General features: G+C 43.6%; 1 protein-coding gene across 2 annotated transcripts; it reads right to left on the bottom strand.

Annotated features, from left to right (window-relative positions):
* Nucleotides 5015-6387, bottom strand: LOC104771250 (peptidyl-prolyl cis-trans isomerase FKBP62-like). 2 transcript variants are annotated; one of them, XM_019242006.1, is made up of 4 exons: nt 6185-6380; nt 5668-6007; nt 5458-5577; nt 5015-5195 (listed from the first exon to the last, which is right to left on the bottom strand). In XM_019242006.1, exons 2-4 carry the CDS (start codon nt 5764-5766, stop codon nt 5187-5189), a joined length of 228 nt encoding a protein of 75 aa, XP_019097551.1. In that variant the 5' UTR covers nt 5767-6007; nt 6185-6380; the 3' UTR covers nt 5015-5186. The 2 variants fall into 2 exon arrangements, with proteins under 2 accessions (XP_019097551.1, XP_019097550.1); XM_019242005.1 differs by lacking the exon at nt 5015-5195 and having other exon boundaries at nt 5209-5577; nt 6185-6387.

Here is a 13791-nt window from a genome sequence, read left to right as displayed (position 1 = left end):
CAATGATATCCTGGTATTTTCTAAGAGTCCTGAGGAGCATGCAGTGAATTTGAGGGCAGTTCTGGAGAAGCTGCGGAAGCAGAAGTTGTTTGCTAAGTTGAGCAAGTGTAGTTTTTGGAAGCATGAGATGGGTTCTCTCGGTAACATTGTTTATGCATAGTGAGTTTCTGTAGATCCAGAGAAGATTCAGATTATCAGGGATTGGCCTAGACTACAGAATGTCACTGAGATCAGGAGTTTCCTTGGTTTGGCAGATTACTACAGGACCAGGAGATGAAGTCTCTGGTAGGGGAGATCAGTGCGTTGAGCTTGTGTGCGATTTTCTCGAGAACCATTGGGTTAGGAGGCGGCTTATAGAGCGGATCTTCTGGGCAGGGTGTGGTTGGCTCAGGAGAAAGATTTGGGGCTGGTGAATGTCTCTAAGGATGTTGATTCAGAGTATCATGTCTCAACTAATGGTACTATCTTGGTGCACGGTCGGATTTGTGTGCCCAAGGATGAGGATTTGAGATAGGAGATCTTGAGGGAGGCTCATGCGAGCATGTTTTCTATTCATCCAGGAGAACCTAAGATGTACCGTTATCTCAAGAGGTACTATCATTAGGTCGGGATGAAGAAAGTTGTAGCTAGTTGGGTCGCGAGGTGCGACGTGTGTCAGCTGGTGAAGGCTGAACATCAGGTTCCAAGCGGATTACTAAAGAGTCTACCCATTCCAGAGTGGAAGTGGGATATGATCACGATGGATTTTGTGGTAGGATTGCTAGTGTCACAGACTTTTGATGCTATTTGGGTCATTGTGGATCGGTTGACTAAGTCAGCACATTTTCTGGCCATTAAAAGACTGATGGAGCAGCGGTCTTGGCTAAGAAGTATGTGAGGGAGATAGTCAGATTGCATGGGGTGCCAGCAAGCTTTGTGTCTGACAGAGATTCTAAGTTCACTTCGGTGTTCTGGAAGGCATTTCAGGCAGAGATGGGCACTAAGGTGCATATGAGTACAGCTTATTATCCCCAGACAGATGGACAGTCTGAGAGGACAATCCAGACGCTGGAAGATTTGTTGAGGATGTGTGTGTTGGATTGGGGTGGCCATTGGGCAGATCACCTGAACCTGGTAGAGTTTGCTTACAACAACAGTTATCAGGCGAGTATTAAGATGGCTCCTTATGAGGCTTTGTATGGGAGGCCATGTCGTACACCATTATGCTGGACTCAGGTGGGGGAGAGGAGCATGTTTAGCGCTAGTTTTGTTCAGGAGACCTCAGAGAAGATTCGGGTTCTCAAGCTGAACATGAAGGAGGCTCAGGATAGGCAGAGGAGTTATGCAGATAGGAGGAGGAGAGATCTTGAGTTTCAGGTAGGAGACAGAGTGTACCTCAAGATGGCCATGTTGCGGGGTCCGAACAGGTCATTGTCAGAGACTAAGTTGAGTCCGAGGTATATGGGTCCATTCAGAGTGATTGAGCGGGTTGGACCAGTGGCATATAGATTGGAGTTACCTGAGGTGATGCGTGCATTCCATAAGGTTTTCCATGTGTCTATGTTGCGGAAGTGTCTCCGTGAGGGAGAGGAGGTGTTGGCTAAGATTCCTGAGGATCTTCAGCCTAACATGACTTTGGAGGCGAGACCAGTGAGGGTTCTCGAGAGGAGGATCAAGGAACTTCGGAAGAAGAAGATTCCTTTGATGAGAGTCCTGTGGGACTGTGATGGTGTTGAGGAGCAGACTTGGGAGCCTGAGGCAAAGATGAAGGCAAGGTTCAAGAAGTGGTATGAGAAGCAAGCCGCGACTTGAGCTTGTTTAGCCTGGTCCCATCTGTAATCCGTGGCTGGAGCGGGAATGGAGTATTCCAGCCCATCTCTCTTGTTACTCGGTCGCTTGGGGTGGTTGGTTGTGCGACTCAGTAACAAGATGAGGTGGTGTTGGGGTACAAAGTTTCCGTGAGGCGGGGTTGTGAAGGAAAGTTTCCTGAAGGAGAAGTTTCCAAAAGTGGAAAGTTTCCAAAAATGGAAAGTGCTAAATATGGAAAGTTTTATGGGAGTTAGAATTTGTCCATTTTAGCGGTGGAGAGCCTTAAAGGGGGGCTTGTGTGTGGCCTTAGTGGCAGACTTTTGAGTCAGTGTGCCGTGTGTGACGGTCTTTTTAGACAATGTGTGGTCTTTGTGGCGGGCTTTTTAGCCAGAGTGTCTTTGTGACGGTCCTCTTTAGGACATTTGTGTGGCCTTGGTGGCGGTCCTTTTTAGGACATTTGTTTGGCCTTTGTGGCGGGCTGTTTAGCCAGAGTGTCTTTGTGACGGTCCTTCGGGACAGATGGCCTTTGTGGCGGGCTGTTTAGCCAGAGTGTCTTTGTGACGGTCCTTCGGGACAGATGGTCTTTGTGACGGTCCTTCGGGACAGATGGCCTTTGTGGCGGGCTGTTTAGCCAGAGTGCCTTGGTGGCGGTCCTCTTTAGGACATTTGTTTGGCCTTGGTGGCGGTCCTCTTTAGGACATTTGTTTGGCCTTGGTGGCGGTCCTCTTTAGGACATTTGTTTGGCCTTGGTGGCGGTCCTCTTTAGGACATTTGTTTGGCCTTGGTGGCGGTCCTCTTTAGGACATTTGTTTGGCCTTGGTGGCGGTCCTCTTTAGGACATTTGTTTGGCCTTGGTGGCGGTCCTCTTTAGGACATTTGTTTGGCCTTGGTGGCGGTCCTCTTTAGGACATTTGTTTGGCCTTGGTGGCGGTCCTCTTTAGGACATTTGTTTGGCCTTGGTGGCGGTCCTCTTTAGGACATTTGTTTGGCCTTGGTGGCGGTCCTCTTTAGGACATTTTGTTTGGCCTTTGTGGCGGCCCTTGTGGCGTGTATATGATCCTTGTGTGGTCATGAGGTATTCCAGTGAGGGAATATGTGGTTGGTAGGACATTGAGATGTTTTTACGCGAGCCACGGGAAGGAAACCTGGATAGGGATAGGACTCAGACGTGTTCAGAATTGTTTGCTCGCGACTCTTGGGGGACTTAGGTTCTCCTAGTACTGCCATATTCAGAGACTTTGTGGCTCGGGAGTATGGTTGGTATATCGACTTCGGATGACGATCCGGGGGCGCGCTGTAGGGGAGCAACCTGAGAGACGAGTTTGGACTTTTCCTTATATATTATGGCATGCGGGCTTCGGCCTGATGAGGAGCCAACATTTGGCATGCAGACTTAGGTCTGATGAGGAGCCAATAAAACTCAAGGTTTAGGCCTATGAGTAAAGGAAAGTCCAAAAAGTCAAGAGCAAATGACGCCTGGAGCGTGAGTCTATCGCCTAGAGGTGACCTTCTGTAGATCAGTCGGAGGAGTGCGGGCCGTGGAGACGGTTGCACGGGAGTCCTTGGCTGATGGTTGTTCGAGATTCGAGGACGAATCCAGTTTGGTGGGGGAGAATTGTAACACCCGCAAACCAATTTGAGTGTTTTGGGTGAGGGTGTCGATAGACACCAAGGGGGTGTCGGTCGACACCACTGATTTTCTGATTCGACCAAATTAAGTTTTTAATCAATTTGGACCGGTTTGGTTTAGAGAAAACGATTAAACCGTGATATTTAAGTGGGAGAATGACCTAGGTCGTGTTTTGTTGTTGCCTAGCCGCTGAAAACAAAGAGAAAGAGGAGAAGGAAGAGTAAACTTGATTTTGGTGTTCAAAGCAAAAAGGAACAGAATCGTCAGGGTTTGGGAGAAGGAGGATCTGTATACTCAAATCGTTTTTAAAGGTATTGAGTTTTAGTAGGATTGTAGCTAAGAGATTTTCGTACACTCTTCTTTTTACAGAAGTGAATTTGGGTTAATATTCTAGGAGATATCGGCAGTTTTGTGGGGCGTTTCTTCTCTGTCGCGGTTTGAGACCAGCGGGAGTTTCGGGATCAATTGCGGTTTCATCTGAGATCTGATCGTGCTGAAATTTTGTGGGAAGCTTCGTGACTCCTAGGAATAGCTTTTAACCGGAGGGATTTGATAGTTAACGGTTCATTTTCATTTTAGAAGGTGAGTGCATGACTATGGCTAATCTAAGCCTTTGATTCCCTTGTTCTTGCTTGTTGTTGTTTGTTTGTGTGTTTTTTTTCTTGCTGGGATTGGTTGATACATGTTCCTAAGGAGGTATAAGGCTTGGGTATTGAGTATTGGGCGTTTTGGAGGAGATTTGGGAGCGAGATTCGACTCCCGACTTCGCGCGGATCGCAGTTGCAGAGGGAGTGTCGATCGACACCACTTGGTGTCGGTCGACACCAGCAAATTGGGCATCGATCGACACTGTGGGGTAGTGTCGGTCGACACCATTGAGCCAGTGTCGGTCGACACTAGGCTGGTGTCGGTCGACACCTCCCTTCCAGCGAGACGATGTTTGATTTCCTGGTTTGTGTGTTTGTTTGTTGCTTGTTTTGGAACTTTGGAATTATTGTTGCTTGTGTGTATAGCCCAGTAGATGGGAGGATTGCCTCACTGAGTGTTTATCAAATACTCATGCATCTCAATTTGTGTTTGTGGTGCAGGTAAAGGCAAAGTGTGATCGTGGAATCAAGGCAATGAAGAGGAGGATGTTCTAGGGACTCGATTGGATGTTGTCTGGCATTGCTAGGTTGCTAGAGTTGAGTCATTAGAAACATTGGTAGGTTGCTGGTTTCATGTTTCTTGTTGTTTGGTATTGGGATATTGCCTTTGCTATAATATCGGATTGTTATTGGTTATTATTGGTTTATTATTGGATATTGATCTATGTTATTCCGCTGTTGATTGTGAATGTGGTTAGATGGCTAGTGGGTATGAGACCACTAGTTGTAGTTTATTTATATATATATATATTATTTATTATTTATTAAAAAATAAAAAAGGTCGGTCGTTTCATTTATATTCTACGCTTCTATTTGAAATGTTATTGTATGTTAAGTTGTTAACCATGTTGTATAGTGTGGTTAACTTTCCTCTATAATTACGTCACTGGTGATAAGTGTAAAGGTGAGAGAATCAAAAGCAACACATGCAATAAATTTCTAGCTCAAGTCTAATGTTATTATTGTCATACAAGTCCCCTGTTTAATAAATCTCACTAACGCTCAGTTTGAAAAACCAAAAACAAACATTGCAACAAACCAAAAGAGAAGAAAAAGAAAATGCAAAGTGCTTGGAACGTTTTCAAGGGCTCAGGTGCTCATTGCCTCTATTCCGGATTCACTTAGCTTCCCTGTCATTTGAAAATAAAATAGCAAATACAATGTTGACTTTAGTGTATGAGAAGACATTGCAAAAAACTATCCACCTACTCAAGGCTAAATTGGATATAGATAAGAGGTGTATAAGACTAAGAGAGAGAACATGTTGTTAGGATCGATTTCAAGGGCCTTCTTGACATCAAACTCAGCGAAGTCTAAATCAGCCAACTCCACGTATGCTTTCGCTCTCCTGTAAAACTCACATATCAACGGGCAGTTCATATTATTATATACCTTCTCGTATCTCTTGGACGCCAGAGCATATTTGCCTGCTTTAAACTTGGAGTTTTCTTCTTCCTTCTTAGTATCAGCATCTATCTTTTCTTCAGTGTTCATGTCCCACGATTCCCTTTCCTACAAACCCAATAACAACCAAGTGTTGGCCTCTTATACTTTCTTACTGGCTGAATTGTAAACAACATAAGCATCTAAAAGTACACTAACCTTGTCGTAAGTCACAAGATCAACCTCAAAGTACACAGTTGAGATTGGCGGTGCCACCTTCATCTGGTTTGAACTCAAACAGTTCCTCATTCTCACCATGACCTTTCTTCAGGAATACAGTTTCATCTTGAAGTTTTCCAATCAATTTCACCACAAGAAAGAAACAAATAAAAGCCTTGTAAGAAACCATTATGCCTGGTTAAAACATCAGTGTGATAAAATCTGAAATGCAAACCTTTCACAACTGCCCCATCGTTAGGATGCTCATATCCTTCCCATTCCTTTAAGATTTTTTCGAATCAACCCACCACCCGTTGGTGAAGGCGTCCAGGTTTGAGCTCTGCAAAAGAAACATAAGGAGTTCCCATGGTCGTCGCAATGTTTTTTTAGTCAGATATGGAAGTAGAGAACTGCGTTAGTGAGATGGTAACTTATATAGCGATGTCTGAATTTATACAATAAGAATATGTAGTAGTGGGGAAATAATTAAATAAGAGGGAATTGAAACAAATTTTACCGTTCAGAATCCACGCCGTTACAATTACGATTGGAATCATTGAGAACTCTTACAAAGCTGAAGATGGAGAAGTGTAGCGATTGGAATAGCACTTAATGCATCAGAAGGTGAGATGAAAATACCATGAAAATGAAGATGAAACGGTAGAGAAGAGGAGAGGGAATCGAGCCATCATATGATACGACGGAGAAGTCTAGACTTCATCAATGATTTTATTAGGGTAGAAGAACATAAACTATCTTTAACTTTTCTAGAGTCTGTTGGGCTGATAATATGGTTTTTTTTGGTAATGTTATGGACTTTTTATTTTAAAATATAATAACAAAATACATACTATCAAAATATAAGGATTCAGGTACTCTCAAATTTCTGAAGCCCATTAGTATATAATTAATTAAAAACTGCTTAGTGGATAAGTGTTTAAGAATAGACCCTAAAAATTAAATAAAGAGCTGCTGATGTGGCAGCACCAGAAGTGAGAAAAAGCCAACTTTATATATATAGATAGATTCTAGGTAATTTCCCAATAAATTATATTAAAAAAACATTTAAACATATATTACAATCCTAAAAAAGTCACAAACTTAAAACTGAATACAATAATAATAATAAAAAAAACATAGAATGATAGAAACATATGAAAGCATTATGAATAACATAATTAGCATCGGTCTAATATTAAGTTATACCAAATTTTTGCCAGATATATTTAACCAAATCAGCTTTAAGCCGTCGATGTTGCGTTGTATCACGAACTTGATTCCAAGCGCCCATCACATCACCGAGATTGTTAATCCTATCTGTAGAATATGTTAACTCGACATATGAAGACCTGCTTCCTTCTCCTTGATGGAATTCTGCTACATTGTACAGGTTGTATCCATCTCGTTCATATTCTACTATTATATTGTGCAATATGACACATGCTCGCATTATCTTTCCTATTTTTGCCTTATCCAAAAAAAGTGCAGGATTTTTAACAATCGCAAAACGAGCTTGCAAGACTCCAAAAGCACGTTCGACATCTTTTCGGGCAGCTTCTTGACACATTGCAAATAATGATGCTTTCGGGTCTTGTGGAAGTGAAATTGATTGGATGAATGTTTCCCATTTCGGATATATACCATCAGTGAGGTAGTAAGCCATATTGTAATGTCGTCTATTGACAAAGTAATCTACTCTCGGAGCTCGACCTTCTAAGATGTCATCAAAAACAGGTGAACGGTCAAGAACATTGATATCATTTAAAGTACCTGGAAGACCAAAAAATGCATGCCAAATCTAGAGATCCTGCGACGCCACAGCCTCTAAAACGATTGTAGGTTTTCCAGATCCACGAGAATATTGTCCTTTCCAAGCTGTTGGACAATTCTTCCATTCCCAATGCATACATCAATGCTTCCGATCATCCCGGAAATTCGCGGGCCTCTCCTTGATTGAGTAATCGTTGGAGATCCTCTGATGTAGGTCTTCTTAGGTACGTATCTTGAAACATATATATAATTGCCTCCACAATATTTTCCAAGCATTGCATTGCGGTCCTATCTGCGAGGCGGAGGTATTCATCAACCGCATCAGCTGCACAGCCATATGCCAAAATATGAATGGCTTCTGTACACTTTTGTAATCCAGACACACCCAACCTTCCTGTAGCATCTGATACTAAGATTTTTGTGTCTCCTAGTAGGTTCAATTAACCTTATGTGTTGTAATACTTAAGGTGTCAATCCAGTTGGGAAAGTTTACTATCACTCAAAATGCAATCAAGATGTCACAAGTTAAGCCAATTCAAAGAGTGTTTTTATCTAACAGTCCTAGAATGATCAAAATGCGAAACGGAAATGAGTCACAGAACTAGAAACAAGAATGCATGACAAGAAGCGAAAGTGAATAAAAACGCAAACGATTCTAAGCATGAACAAACGAAACAGTTCCAGGAATGTAATAAAAATCAGAAAGAAAGAAGTCCTAAGGATGGGGTAATTGATGTCAGTGGAGTATCCTAGTCTAAGGAGTGTTTAACATACCACAAGCAAAGTATCCCTAAACAATGAACATCACAACTTAGCTAATCCAATCTCTTGGCAAAAGCTACTCAGACTCAACCACTTCCATACCTAGCTCTCGCTAGAGAAACGTGGTCGAGCAGGCATGACAGACAAGTTCATTCGTGTCAACAAACATCCTAGACAACTAATCTCTTAGGCTAGGAACGTAAGTCTCTGGCACTAGTTGGTCAGACATTTCATCAAACACCTTTTGGGTGCGGAAATGTCTCGAACCTAGTTCCAATTGATCAGAGAGAAACTAGTAATTCTAACTCTAGTCCAGAAGGGAATCATACAATCAAAGCTTAAACACTCTACATCCTAAGATCCTCCACCTAATCTATCCCATCCTCAAGAACTACCACACTACTCAGATCCGAAAATCATAGTCAAGGATGCAAACACAGAAATCATTGAATCAAGCATAATAAGATAGATAAAAATAAGATTAACAACTTTGTAGAAGGAATCAAATGCAAAATCTCAATAAATCTCAACGATATCGGAATACAAGTCTGAGAACGTGTTTTGGATGCTAGGTTAAAAACCTTCTGGGAACGAAAACGAGATTAAAAGATAAGATGTCTCCGCAAAGACTTAACAAAATGTATATATAGTAGTCCAACATGGAAAGCCCTAAAACTTAAAACGACAAGGTAAAGCGTCGGTTCGGTAATCTCCTGAAGCGTGTGAAACCAACCGACATGTGCGATCGAGTCCGTGTGCGTCGAATGGATTGCAATGTCATCATGGCTCGGATGGAAGGCTAAGGAGCATGGCTTGGACGGATAGCTCGGACGGAACGGAGATGGTGACAATGGCTCGGACGAGACGGAGATGGTGACCATGGCTCGGACGAGAATGAAGATGGTGACCATGGCTNATGCAATGTCATCATAGCTCGGACGAAACGGAGATGGTGACAATGGCTCGGACGAGACGGAGATGGTGACAATGGCTCGGACGAGACGGAGATGGTGATAATGGCTCGGACGAGAATGGCTTGCAACATCTCCTAAATACCTGAAATACTCCAAAATGCACAATGTATGCAAGGATGATGCAAGAGCTACCTAGACGTGCAAAGTGTATAGAAAAAACTAGAAAATGATGCAAACCAATGAGTTATCCTAGCTAAATGCATGATAAAAATAGGCTAAGGAGAGACAAAATATAGACATATCAACTCCCCCAAGCTTACTCTTTGCTTGCCCTCAAGCAAACAATCAAGAATAGAGTATGGAGAAGAGGTGTGAAGATGGGGTCTCAGAACCTAAAACATGCTAAATAAAATAGTTAGAATCAAGGTCCTTGTTTTTAGTTCTATGATGCATGGTGAAAGAACTCTATATTTTTTTTACACATGCAATCCTATCAATCATTCCCTTTAACATTCATTAACAGAGAACCGTGAATCAAGCTAAGCAATGTCGTTGAACTCATTTGGCTAGGGTGAAGGGTTGGAGACTTAGATGGTCTCCTTCTCGAGTGGTTTCATCAATACATGACAAGGTTCTCTCACAAAAATGAGTTGAGCTTAAGAGAAGGCTAAAGGTTGAAACCAACTGATACATACAAGAGCAGCGTCCTGTCTACCCAAAGAACATTCCAAACCGAAGTTGGTCCTATCTCTACCCTTCATCAGAAACATCATCTCAAACCCATTCTTTCACTCTTTATACTTGGTCTTAGGAGAAGTTCACTTATTATCATTCTAGCAGATTGGGAAATCTTTATTATCACTATGGTTCTTTTTCTTTTCTTCTAAGGACTCTAGACATCATAAGCATTTTTACTTTCTTTTCCTTGTCTAATCTTTTTATTTCATGCCCAGAACTAATTACTCTTTTTACTTCGGTCAACCCAAATCCTTTACTAGACTTGTAAAATTTGAAAGCACATCCCCCTCCTAAAAACTTTCTACCCTTTACTTCCGTTTTACACTTCATTTTTCTGCACAAATCCATAACTAATACCCAAAATCGAGTTCTCACCTAGTCCTACTAGTCCGGATAACGCAAACTAGAACTACACAGGATCCTACTCTTGTCGGTTAGAACCCAACACTTTCTAACAAGGTCAACTCGGAAAAAGGCCTGACACTCAAGAATACAATTGGCTTGAAAGAACGGTTGGTTAAGGGTGCGGGGAACTGTTCCAAAGATAGGAACCAGCTACTTGGATTGACAAGGGTGGTAAAAATGTGAAAGACAATCCAAGTATGTATATGGTATGCATGAGTTCAACTTCAATGCATAACAGGATAATTGCAAGTCAGGATTAGGTTCAAGTAGATAGGGAATGATATCAATTCAAAACATGCTTAAATCTTAACTTTTCAGGTTCAATCAACAAGCATCAAAGAACTAAGAACAAGGGCTTTAATCCTATCCTATTGAATCCAGCATGCTAACAAGGTTACAATCATCATCAACCCCTATGCTAAATGCAACAACCCTATATGAATAAACCTAAACGCAATCCTAATATGCAAGTGAAAACCACATGAACACTCTGTTTTTGTGGAAATTTTTGATTTTTTTTTTCAATTTTTTATTATTATTATTTTTTTATTTTTTTATATGCAAATAGATGGATGAAAACGCAAGCATGATATGATACAAAAATTTGAAATAAGAAAACACAACATTAGATACATGATCTCAAACCCTCCCCCAAACTTAAATTACACAGTCTCCTGTGTAAGAAAAATTTGCAGGACGATTTAAGAATCACAACACAAACAACGCAGAAATGAAATGGTATATACAAAGGAAGGTAGGAGTACCTCAGTAGTAGAAAAAGGAGTCTGAGCTCGCCCAAAGATTTGGTGCGTGGTACTGGCTCTGTCCTTCACCGTGTTCGGGATCCGCAGGAGTGGTCTCACCTGGTTGGTCGACTTGTTGCTCAACCGCTTGCGTGTTCTGATAAGTGCTCGGCTGCTCGTCGCACTGCATGTCGTCGACTCTAGACTCGCCATGGTCTGAGGCTAATACTACCACATCCGTAGGCTGATAATCGCCTTGCTACCCAACTTGTTGCTCAACCTCTTGCTCAGCTTGATCTGCAGAACGACGCGCTGATCGACGACTTGAGGAGGCTTTGGAACCTCGCGAACCGCGTCTCTGTCTCTCCCTAGACTCGTGTGATAAGTGGAGTGAAGGAGCGGGTGAAGGCGGACGCTCCCGCAGCAGGTATGAAGATTGACGTGTGGGAGAGCGAATCGGAGTAGGTGCTCGCTCTATGTTCGCAGAAGGGCATCCTGGCATTGGTCTGGTATCCTCAGGGATAGACCTAGGGACTGCAGTTGTGGAAGTCGAACAGCTAAACTTACGCATGAAGTTCATGACGCTCTTGGTGAATCGGCTCAACAATTTGTCTCTGGCCTTCCCCCATTCTTGTAGTTGGTTAAGTCTGTTATGAGCTGCTCTGACCCCCTTGGCCATTCGCGGATCCGAGTATTCCTCGAAGTGGAACTGCTCTGGGCGATAGTCCTCTGGGCGGTAGTCCTCTGTGTCTTCTTCCATTGGTCTGCGCGTGTTTCCGCAACGTCGACATGATCCTCTTCAGCTTCAGAGTTGTATAAGATAGCCGTAGGAGGGATAAACTCGATATGCTCTTCCCCTAAGATTGTAGACAACTCGATGCAAGGGAGGAGTAATCTCGAAGGTCCGACCGCAGGATGCACAAACTTGTAGAGCAACCTACCATGCCTCAAACCCCAATCCAAAGTGCGTAGCTGTCGCAGGTAGGTGATGTCTATCCAACGTGGTGGGTGCGATTCAGAGTGTAGGGGGACGCCAGCAGCCTCAAGGAACCAAGTCACGATGCCTCCCATGCACATCACTCCGGGAGTGTGGTAGAGGCTTAGTCGCAAGACCCAATGCTTGTATGTCAGCATGTAGTTGATAAGGTAGAGCGAGACGGAAGTGTTGGATATGTCACCTTGCAGCGCGGTGCAATCCATGGCAGTGGATGAGAGTCCCTTTAGCGCCAAATCGATCATCTCTAGCTCGCCATTTGTCATGTATCCTTTAATCTCTTTAGCGTAAAATGCATTGGTGACCGCCTTCTGGAAGTAACGCAACACTGGGCTTCGCACGTTTAGCGCTTTTGTCTTCGAGGAAGTGAATGTGGGTGTGCTCCCAATCGTTGCCCAGAGTGCGGATATCTCATCCCGATCGAACTGCGGCGTAGTCCTCGTTCCGCTGGGAAATCCAAACATCTCTTCGACAGTTTTGAAGCTGAGAGTGTAGAACTGGCCATGAACGCGAAATGTAATGTAGCCCAGACCTCCATCAAATATCATTCCCGGCTCATCCACATACAAATGCGTCTCCAGAGTACAGAGGAACTGAATTGTCTCCTCCCTGTATCCGCTTTTTGGTGTGTTCATGATTCCCTCCAGATGGCACCGCCTAATCAGATACTGAACATCCTCCCAAATCCCGAGTTGCTGCATAGTCTCAACATGGGGATATCTTGTTCCCTCAAACTCCATCTGCTAGAACAGCTCGTAGTATTCCTTGGGAGTTAATTTCGTCTCAGCGCTCTTCCGTTTGACCGATTTTCTGGGAGCTGGTGTTGATTGCAACGCAGGTTCCTCCTGTTCGTAATCACTCCCGTCCTCCTTTGAGTTTGAAGCTTGTGTCGGTTGCTTCCCGCGACTCTTGCTCTTAGAGAGCAGTTTGTCTGGTCTGCTTGACCCAGCGCCTCGCGTAGGCGGCTTAGAAGTAGCAACACGTCCTGGAATCTGACAACCATACTAATCATACATCTCGTCCCAAAAATTGTCAGACATTGCAAAGCTAAGACAATTCAAACTCAAAATCAAAGATTAGTAGGTTAGTGACCGGGCAATAATACTAATCGCAAAAAATCAATGAGAGTGAGTATGGCGCGAGACAAACAAAGATGGTGATAATGGCTCGATCGAAACAAAGGCAGTGACAGTGGCTCGGTCGAAACGAAGATTGTGACAGTGGCTCAGACGAAAATTTAGAGTGGCGACGGGAATCAGGGCTCAAAAGGGAACGAAGATGGTCGCAGTGGCTCGGACGGAAGCGAGATGGTCGTAGTGGCTCGGACGGGAGCAAGATGGTCGCAGTGGCTTGGACGGGATGAAGAGAAGTGACGGCTTGAGCTGATGCCTCGAACGAGGTGTGGAATAGTATCTCAGGAGAGGCGGTTGGTGAGTGTCTCGAGCAGAGCTTCGCGGGGTGGACGAGAATGACTCGGATGACAGCAGGATGGCGGCAGCGGCGGACACAACGAGGATGATGGCTCGATCGGGAGTGTGGCTTTATGGAGGCAGCAGTTCTCTTCCGCAGGTCTAGCAAGGGAGAGTGAAAGGTGTGAGTGTTTGTGGGTTGGGCAGAGGGGAGAGTAGAGAGAGTTGAGAGAGTTGAGTAATAAATAGGAAGTGTGGAGAGATGATATGTCGACATAAAGGGGGAGAGATGGAGTGTAGTGGTGGGTTGATGTGGGAAGATGGGATACAAAGTTGATGTGTTTGGTGAGAGGGAACAAGAGAGAGATGGGTGGTGAGGTGACAAGAGA

This window comes from Camelina sativa, chromosome 20 (genome assembly GCF_000633955.1).
Source record: "Camelina sativa cultivar DH55 chromosome 20, Cs, whole genome shotgun sequence".
Classification (NCBI taxonomy): Eukaryota; Viridiplantae; Streptophyta; class Magnoliopsida; order Brassicales; family Brassicaceae; genus Camelina; species Camelina sativa.
Note: the sequence above shows the minus strand (reverse complement) of the source record. Positions and strands in the feature narration are given on the sequence as shown.

Bases quoted from the DNA above. Each gene is read 5' to 3' on its own strand.
- LOC104771250 (XM_019242005.1), bottom strand. From the start codon at position 5,766: ATGGTGAGAATGAGGAACTGTTTGAGTTCAAACCAGATGAAGGTGGCA. The intron at 5,578-5,667 runs GTTAGTGTACTT...TTGGGTTTGTAG, and splicing joins ATCTTGTGACTTACGACAAG to GAAAGGGAATCGTGGGACAT.